At 50.0% G+C, this 9847-nt stretch overlaps 2 protein-coding genes across 2 annotated transcripts in view; one reads left to right on the forward strand and one right to left on the reverse strand.

Annotated features, from left to right (window-relative positions):
• Nucleotides 1-975, forward strand: part of LOC100905509 (high-affinity choline transporter 1) — a 4326-nt gene extending 3351 nt beyond the window's left edge. The window contains exons 6-8 of the mRNA XM_003738287.1: nucleotides 19-217; nucleotides 353-649; nucleotides 791-975. Coding sequence (XP_003738335.1) covers nucleotides 19-217; nucleotides 353-649; nucleotides 791-975 — 681 coding nt within the window. The remainder of the gene's footprint in view (nucleotides 1-18; nucleotides 218-352; nucleotides 650-790) is intronic.
• A 4324-nt stretch (nucleotides 976-5299) lies between these two features.
• On the reverse strand, nucleotides 5300-7748 carry LOC100905655 (class A basic helix-loop-helix protein 15-like). The gene is made up of 3 exons (XM_003738288.2): nucleotides 7656-7748; nucleotides 6250-6448; nucleotides 5300-5958 (listed from the first exon to the last, which is right to left on the reverse strand). Exons 2-3 carry the CDS (start codon nucleotides 6446-6448, stop codon nucleotides 5300-5302), a joined length of 858 nt encoding a protein of 285 aa, XP_003738336.2. The 5' UTR covers nucleotides 7656-7748.
• Between the last annotated feature and the right edge of the window lie 2099 nt (nucleotides 7749-9847).

The following is a 9847-nucleotide window of genomic DNA, read 5'->3' on the forward strand; positions in this document are numbered from 1 at the left end:
GGCGGGTATGATTCACAGGCCTCGGAGAATGAAGTCATCCTGATAATGAAGGTCTCAATCATTTTTGTCGGAATAATGGCGACCGCGATGGCCCTCACGGTCAAATCCGTCTACGGTCTCTGGTACCTCTCCTCGGACTTGGTGTACGTAATTCTGTTCCCGCAACTGACCTGCGTTGTGTATCTCAAAAAGCATGTCAACACATACGGATCCCTCGGTGAGTACTCGGTCCCGCTAGGAGATGGTTGTATGAAGGATGATCTGATCATGAACCCAATCCGAGTGAATCTGTGATCGCGGGCGATCATCTTGATGATGCAACGTTCCTCACCACTTCCTTTCCTTCCGCCAGCCGCTTACATCGTTGGCCTCCTACTCCGAGGTCTAGGCGGGGAAGCGATCCTGGGCCTACCCGCCGTCCTCAAATATCCATACTACGACGAGCAACTCGGCCAACTGTTTCCGTTCCGGACCGTAGCAATGCTGTGCAGCTTCTACACGCTTGTGCTGGTATCCTGGCTATCGAAATGGCTTTTTGAAAACGGACGTCTGCCCCCCCATCTCGACGTGTTTCACTGCGTGGTCAATATACCAGAGGACATCGTCAAGGTTCAGGAACCTCAAGAGGAGCTCACTGTGCTCAACTCAAGTGAGTGAATACGATTGATACTCGGTGACGCATCTTTGGTCCGTTCTAATGAGGGTCCTCCAATGACTGTCCGGACTTGAGGGAGTATCTCAGGAGACAGGAGACGGGAGAAGTCATCCCGGGAATTTTTTCCCGCTGCAGGCCTACAAGGAGCCAAAACGTACCAGACCGAGATGAATGGTCGTGTGAACCCAGCGCTCAACCTTCACCCGGAGTTAATCGATAGGGGAGATCCTCAGCTGGCATCTCCAGGCTGCCTCACCCCTGCTTCAAACAATCTGCCCACTCAGGCTATTCAGGCCGAGCAGGGCACAGCTCATCTTTAGCAAGTTTCACCCTAACGAGCAGTCACAGGATCCGGGAGACAATCGTGTGTCCACGCTCCCCTCCTTCCCGTGGTGGACTGTCGAATCCGATCAGAGCGGAAATTAATCAATCATCCCTGAGTCGATCGGAGTCATCGTCGGTCAGACAGTTTCGACAATCGACCGTTGTGAGTGTCGACGGTCAAAGCGATTTCTCCCGGGAGCATTCGACGGAGCCACGGTCTAGAAAGGATGACTTCGATCTAGGTAGATTCGTGAGTTCAAGGAAGTCTCGGGAGCTGTCGACTAGGCGCAATGTAATGAGGTCGCGTCCGACAGGGATGACGTCCTCGCGTAATGATTCCAATCTCGATTTGTCCGAGGAATAGTTCGGAGTCACACACATAATTAGTGATTCAGGATGAATTTTCAAGGGTCATTCCAATAATACGTACACATCGTTTGATGCAATAGAGAGAGTGTAATCCGAGGAATTCGAAGTTCTCCAACGCGTCGGAGAACAGGTAAGAGGAATCCGCCCTGGTAAACAATCGGGCTTGAGAGCTCGTAACTTGTACTGTTTTGAGCGATAACCACATTATATATTGTAGCGAAGACCCACAGAAAAAGTGAGATTTTTCCCACATAGTCGGACCAGAAGCCGCAACAGTGAGAGCTTTACGCAATCGTGATTCGCGCGGAATATGAGAAGTACCAAGATATGGTGATACCCAAAGAACATGGATAATAGCTTACCCCCCAATCAAGCTGGCTCTGTTCCCGTGTCGCGAATCCATTCTCTGAGGACTGAACGCACGCACATGCCGAGACATGGATGAGCGTCCCGGGAACTGCACGGATCCGGATAGATTGATGAAGTAATCGCAATTGTACCACTGGTAGTGGAAAAGCCGATCGCTTCCGTAGAATATGATCAAGTAATCGCAGCTCAAGGACGCAAATCGTGGCTCCGATGGTATGATGGAATTCCGATCGCAGCCACGTCCTAGGAACTGGCATCTCGCCGCAGGGTTCCGAAGTTCCGCGGAGGGTCGAAACGGCCAGTCCCGAGTCTTCAGCTCTGGACGGGCTTGCGGTGAGAGTCCCCTGAGATGGTTCGAGACTCGGTATTTCCTTTGGTGACGATTCGTGAATATGGTCTCGTCGGGAGACGCTGGCGCCATTCGCGATCGGGGCTGCGCCTACAGAGCTGGGAAATTCCTACTGCTGGATGAGAGCTCAGGCATGAGCAATCTTCAAAGCAGTCTAGCTCATCGATTTCGTCATTCCTCTCTAGAAAGACACGAGAACTGATAATTATCGAGTGGAATGTATCATGAAGACTCGAGCAACCCGTCTCACTCAGAGATGCAGGAAAAGCTCAGCGGTATGTTTACCCAATCGTGAGAGTCAGAACACATCGCGATGGGAGAGTGGAGGGTCATCCTTAACGATCACGGCCGAGACGAACTGGTAATGACGCGCCTTTCCGCGGCCTGGAATCTGGGGGGGGGGCTCTGCTACCACCGGTTCGCTCTTGCTCGGAATGATTTCATCCACAATCAGGGCTTCTGACGATTGCTATAATCAGCTCAGTCGGAGGTCCCTTTTTAGCTTCATGGAAAGTATACATATATACATTTATCGATATCGACGGATACATAAACGGATGGAGATTTATACACCCAGAGCTCGAAAGAGGTGACATGAAGTGAGAAGATGACGAACACCATGTCGACGTCATCGATAAGCGGTCATCATTCCGCTCGAATTAGTGAGATCTATCTTAGCTCGTTCGCCAATCATCTGAATAACCTATGAAGAGTGTCTCTGCAGGGTGAACGATCGTAGAAACTTGCATACTAGAAAAGGTATACCTATACTGTGTTGAATCTTATGAGTCTGATTATGTACTCTTGTTATGTGGATGATATACTTTATCCAATCTTATTCAATCTGTGATATTGCACTCTACCTTGAGTTTATGTGGTTGTCCATGACTGATGATTTTGACGAGGCCATAGTGACGCTTGAAAGCTGCTTGATATCCACAGTACTATCATTGGAAAATATTTCCTCATGATGATGTCTTCCGAAACGATTCCACGACTCTATCGTCCGTGTAGGTTCTGTCTGTTGAAGCTTTGTTGGAATCTCTCGGCCTCATCGATAGTTCTTCCACATTCGGATTCATTAGCTTCCTTCGACATCTGACTCTCGGAAGTTGCTTCCACACATCACGGGGACCCAGTGAGATTCCCATGGTTCAGCCTGTTCTGAATCAGATCGAGACTCTCTGCATGAAAGACCTTGATTTCGGACGTACATGCGACTATTGTACTCCCCAGAATAATGAGCTGAGATTAAATCAAGTCCAGCTGGTGGCTCAATTTCGGAGCCGCGAGCTGCGTTCAGAGTCAATCCGAAACAAGTAGGCAGCCTAACGGTCAGCAATATTCGTAGGACGAGAAACTAACTGTATTCGCCCATTAACGCCATGAATAAAAATGTGAATTCCTTCAAGCTAAAACACGTCGATACGCTTTCTCGTCAATCTCAATAGAAGCACGAGCGAATCTCGGATGCTCTCTCGTGACTTCTCATTCCATAGGTGGGCCAGATCGACGAGGGACTCCCCTTAATTGTCACTGAGGGACATTTGGAAATCCCAAGAATGAATTCGGCTAAAATAGGGTAAAATATATTTATTTCTCATGATCTGCTCTGTAACAATTGGCTGATTGGTAACGTCTGGATCGCTTGAGGTAGCAGGTGAACATCGATTTCAACTTCTTCCGGTTTTGACCGCCGGTCCTCACAGAGTTGTCTTAACCCGGATTTTCTACTCTTATGTAGCTCGATAGGGTCCAAAGTTCTGGACGCGGCTCCGTAGCATTTTGTCTCTATTGATACGGCCAAACAGAAACACGAATCCTTCAAGATGATCGACCAATTGACACCGAAGTTCCAAATTAGGGGAGCTCCTGAGATAATCGGCTCAAAACCTCCTTCCTTCGCTACCTGAGCTTCCCAGGTCCGGGAGAAGTCCTCCACTCCGGCCAAACGAATGTCCGGTTCAGAAAGAGTGGTCATTTCCGACGCAGCGATGCGGACAAGACGCCCCGTGCGGACTTTGAGGACTTCGGTTCCGGGAGACCATGGGGATTACGTACGCCCCGCCCACTAAACTGCAGCTCCATCACCGTATCCTCCCCGTGGAGGTCCGTAATACTGTTCATGCGTATCGCAGGCGTCTCCCCGCATGTGAAATTTCAATCGGCCCTCGGTGAATTTGCGGAGGGGAACGAAATGGTGCCTGGACTCTCCGAACCCCTAGTTTTCACGGGACGTCGTCCATTCGCGATCTCTGGGGCTTCGGTGAGTTTTCAGCCAATCATCCGTTTCGCTATTCCGCAAGTACTCAATCTGGGTGAGTATCCTCCATGCAGAAGACAAGCCGTCGATTCGCTCTTTCTTCAATCACAAGGAGTTGTGTGTACGTGTCTATCGATTTCTTCAAAATCTATCGATTCGAACAGATGAAGATTTTGAAATCATTCGAAACACAATGACCGCAGTAGGAGTCGACACACAAAACGATAAGAGTCTGCGATATCGAGGAATGGGTGCAGTCCCATTCGATACAAACCTTCAACAATATCAAGTCCCTTTGCTCGGTCGCCTCTTCGCTTGGATTCGATACGGCCACCGAACGACTCAGTGAGTGAGTATTGATTGCATTGGATATTGCGACTGTTTTCCGTGCATCGGAAGAGTGCAGCGTATTATTGTTAACAATAATGAAATATATGACTACCGAAGGCACATATCAACCATCTAGAACAACCGACCACCGGGCTTCTCCGATTGCACTGAATTGAGCTTCGCCGTCTCCTCTCACCCAAGAACCTCTGTTTCGATTGCACATCCTCTCCGTTCGATCACGATGCAGCCTGATCGATCAGTATTGCACTGGTTCCCATCATATTTCGATACCAGAGAGTTCTAATGCCTTTCCTCTCTGGAGTCTCCATGGGGCATGATCCGACTCCTTCTCTCGGCAATCTCTCCCCGCATCAGATCTGCCGCTATTGGGACCGCCGAAATTCAGAGCCGTTGCTCGTCTACGACTCTACATCCGAATGATTGCTTGAGCCATGACATACAGATAAGGCTCCTAATAAAACAAGACCTCGATTCCTAGAATAGCGGGATTCTCGTCTCGCGGAATCTCTGATTTGCAATATAGGGCTTGTAACGATTTGTCTACATCGACGTCGTAATATTGCCGGAGCTGATGTCGGAGTTCATCGCATTACAAACTTCGCTTAGGTTGGTTTTTGAACTAAAGTCTCTCGGAATCCTCGCAATCTGACATGATTATTGAACTGTGGTCTTCCCCCATGGTCTCCTGATAGTCAACGTAGTCCTGGCTCGGGGAACTCCCGGTCTGTCGGTGATTGCTGTTGTCCTCCTCATCCTCGTCGTTTCGCTCCCGGAACTCCGAGTCCTCTTTTTTGACATCCACGGTTCCGTTCGGCAGCTTTTGTGGGTTCTTGGCGACACCGACAACATTGAGGGCGGCCACTTCATCGTTGCCTTGCTGCTTCTTGCAGAATTGGTACGGCTTTTCGTCACCGCGCATGTCACAGATGACATTCGTCAAGGCCATTATGTAGTTTTTGGCAAGGGTGAGGGTTTCGATTTTTGAAAGTTTGCGCTCCATCGCCACGTGGGGGATGACCTCTCGTAGGGCTTGGAAGGCGTCGTTCAAGCTGTGCATCCGCATGCGCTCGCGTTCATTAGACTCCAGCCTCCGTAAGTTCCGTTCGCGTGAACTTAGCGTGGTTTTCCGTCTCCTCCCAGCAGCGTCGTCGGCCTTGTCCTCTTCTTCGCGTTCTCTCATCGTTCGCGCATTCTGAGTGCATCTCCGTGGCGACGATAATCGCGTTGACAGCTCCTGATTACTGCTCTGAAGGCTCGAACTCGAGTCGCCATCTTCTTCTGCAATGGGTGGACAGCTCTCGTTAGGATTCCGGATCGTTTTGGAAAAAGCTCCCGGATTGATACAATGATGACCTATAATTTCTTCGCTAATCGAAATTCCATCTCCATGGTGATATCTATTTAGAAAAATATATATTCTCCAGAATGTCTCGGTCGCATCCGATGTTCGATCTGGATTATTAGACTCAATTAATAATTGAGTTGATTAATTAATTCGGGACATCAGACTCAAAATCCCTATCGGAAGTGAACAGAGGGCACCGGCGACGAAAGTCTCGGACAGCTTACCTGTGAGTAAAGCTCTTTTTGACGCGCTGGGGGTCGTGTCATCTGAAGATACGGAGCTTACAGACCCAGCTTTGTTTGGCGTTGGGGGTTTATTCGATGTCAACTGTGCCAAAAGTCGAGACAACGGCGGTTGAGCCTCTCCTGCCCATTCCCCGCTGAGTGGATGCTCAGACTGGACCTCGTCTCGTGACCTCACCATCTGAAATGATCATCGCCTTCGTGACGCGCTTTGATTTTGGATTTGATGATAAGTGTCTGATCCTGGTTCCATTTATGGAACGCAAATACGTGTGGGTATCGGAGAGAGGAGCTATCACATATAGATCAGAGCCGAAGTTTGTAGTCAACCTGCAGGAAGGAGCTCCAAAGAAGATGGTCTGCGTAGCCGCAAAGGAGGGAAGTCTTAATTAGGCCAGCGAGAATTCACCGCCAGTGCCGGATCCTGACTGCTTCGCGACAGGCGAGCGCTCCAGCTACGGTTCCGATTGTCGAGAAAGACTGGGAGGAATATCTATGACGCTGGAACTTCGTACCTTGCGGCGGGAGGAGCGAGACCAGATCAGGCCCAGCATCGACTAGTTCGGATACGCGCTGGAATCCGCTCTTCCAATCTTGGAACCACAGCGAAACAATCTTTCTATCGGAACTGAGCGTTCCTCCTCCAGAAAACACGCTGGAGACTCCTGCCAGCGCGCTCTGGAGATTCTGAGTCACTACCAGAGCCTTCTCCATCCGGGCGATCCGGAGGATCCCTCAGATATCATGGCCACATGTAACGACATGATAAATCGGAGCGATTGATTGACCGTGTAGAAATTCCCGTGTCTGATGCACCAATACATTTCGTGGAAAACCTACACGGATGCCCCGTATAGCTCCATTTTCGAGCGTTCGAGGCGAAGATCGTGTGGAATAATGTCGGTGTTCTCGCGATAATTCGAGGCGATCGATACCCTTCAAAGGGAGTTTCGCCGCAGATCCTCATAGATAAGGGGAGGTTGAGGAGATGTTGGACCCGAAGAATTAACACGGACAGTGGTTTCACCTCTCATAATACACGGGAAGTGTTCCGATGCGGCAAGGACGGATTCAGACATTCGAAATTGGTCCGCGCGGCTCCTCCCGACGAACACGCTCGCAGCATTCGAGCTTTCAAGAAAAATGCTTCTGGCGGTGTTGTGCAGGGGAGCGTGGTCACGTGTGCAGAAGACACCGTGAGTATCCACTCAGCACTTTGCGGCCAGAAGAAGAGCAATGAGGATCCCACGCAAAAAATGGTCATCGTTGTGAACCGACTTATCCTCCCAAGTCAGTCAGGCGTCCCGAGGATCCGGAATCTCTCGGAAACCAATCTTCGAACCCTGTAGTCCCAGCTTGAGGAGACGGAAATAAGGGAGAACAATTACCTTTTTGGCACTTTCTTCACGCGAAGCCGGGGCTCGAGATTAGCCGATCTCCCTCGATCTCTCCTTTATAGCTGTAATGACGGTCGCATACCTCCTGGAAGAAGAAAAAATAATTTGTCAAGGCCTCGAAATATTGGGTCCCGAAAACGACGCGCTGGTCCCGATTTCCTTCCAACATCGTCATATCGATCATCCGAAGCTTCTTTCTTATACTTCGAGAGAAGTTATCCAATATTGTCTCTCAGAACTCAGCTGGACAGCCACGTGTCGACATAAGGAAGCACTCCGATCCCCGGAAGTTTGCACGGCGACAATTTTCTCGCGCAGTTAACGCTTGTGTAGTTAACGATGTAACTACTTTTCTCTTCTATCCAGGGGAGCCGTAATAAGGCTCCAGCAAATGGCCGCCGGAAAAACTTGATTACCCTTTTTCCACGATTATTCATCATTTCTGATGATAACGACCTTCACACAGCGGACGGGCCTTCGACCGTTATCTGCGTTCATCTAGGTAAGTTGTCTAATTGAAGCAAGTTGCACTTACGAAGGTGGACGTCGTCCAACGCTCCCGGCTGTTGCGCCTGGTTTCTGAAGGATCCGTAAACATACCGTACAGAAAGCAAAAATTTCTGAGGCTGCTCATTCACCCTCTGACTCTTGCGACGAATGCAGCTTTTAAGATCCGCTGCCTAGATCTTATGATCCATTCACGACCCATATTCCCGTCGATTTTCCCTCGATCTACTCCCCGCTTTCGAATGATCTCCCCCGGCGGAAAAAATTGCCCCCGACGATGATCATCCAGCTAACGGTAATATATGGGTTCGGGAGGATCACGAGCAAGATCCGAATCGGTTTCGCCGCCCCCCTTGTTCTTGACCGCTCGCGATGGTGGCTCGATGGTGCAATTTTACGTGGACATTGATGGTAAGAAAAAGGACCAAGTAGCAGGAAGGAGAAAGCCATTGAGACCAGCAGCTTACAAGACGAGGTTAATTATTTGTAGTCAGTGTGTGACTGCGCCGCTTCACTTGAGTGCCCAGGAAACCCCTGTTCTGAAACAGAGCAGAACCGCAGCTTGTAAAATCTCGGGCAGCAAGGCCCGTCGTGTTCGTGGTGCAAATGTGATCCCCACGGGCTGGTCAGTTCGATTCGTATTGATCCCACTGCGAGCCAGTGCTTCGGTGAGCCGGGCGGACAACTCGACCGACGGGAATTCGCTGTCGATTCCGGTCGCTGTCGCGTGACTGACGAGGTAGTAGCGCTAGCAAGCTAAACTTCGTGTTCCTAAAATACTTCGCATTGAATCGAGATGGGAGAGTCTGGAACGAAGGAAGATAATTCATCGCCTCTTCCTTGATCTACATCTCTCCTTAGGGCATTATCCCATTGAATTTCTGAACTGTTTCTTAGCCGTAAACTGCTCCCCTTAGGGTCTTCCGCAAGTGTTCTGGTCAAGCTTTCATCTGATGGAAACAGAAAATCCAAGCGAATTAGGAGTCGAGACGACAGCAAAAAAATCGCGATCAGAGGAGCCTCTCCTCGGTCTCGAGAGAGCTGCGCGAACTTGCAGAACCGCAAGATGGGAGGAATGGTAGTCGGCTCACACGAAGAATCAGGAGGGAAAAACTGGTTTGACGCGAAAAATCGGACCCGAGCCGAACGGAAAAGAAGTCTGAGAAAGACATCGGACAAGCACCGGCAACGCCTCTCCGGAACCGATCACGGCTAAAGAGAACCGACCACTTCACCTACTTTTGGTACGCTTCTGAAGCAACGGAATTCGACTGCATACCATCGCTAGCGGGATCGGTGTGGGAAAGAACGGACAACGAGAGACCAAAAATTTCTTTTCTCTGCAGGCAAGTGAAGCCTGAGACGAGGCTCCGAAAAAACTCGCATCCGACCCCTCGAGACTATCCATGCGGAGAATTCGCGTTGCGAGCCGATTCTCGTGTTCCGGATGGTCCATGTCAGTGGATCGAGGCTCGTCGTCAGGGGTTTCAACAATAATTTGGAAGCAGTGCATCCGCGTGTTTTCAGTCGCGCAAGCGGCGAGCTCGTTTACGTGTGGCTGACACGGAGGGAGGACGCGATACGTGCGCGATCCCGATAAACGAGGTCCTAGAGTCGCGCAATGTATTGGCCCCGCGCTTTCGAGAGCGGTACGTCTCCGATTCTCGCAGAACTTG

Source organism: Galendromus occidentalis, unplaced genomic scaffold (genome assembly GCF_000255335.2).
Source record: "Galendromus occidentalis unplaced genomic scaffold, Mocc_1.1 scf7180000075867, whole genome shotgun sequence".
NCBI lineage: Eukaryota > Metazoa > Arthropoda > Arachnida > Mesostigmata > Phytoseiidae > Galendromus > Galendromus occidentalis.

Bases quoted from the DNA above. Each gene is read 5' to 3' on its own strand.
- LOC100905655 (XM_003738288.2), bottom strand. From the start codon at position 6,448: ATGGTGAGGTCACGAGACGAGGTCCAGTCTGAGCATCCACTCAGCGGG. The intron at 5,959-6,249 runs GTAAGCTGTCCG...CACCCATTGCAG, and splicing joins AAAAAGAGCTTTACTCACAG to AAGAAGATGGCGACTCGAGT.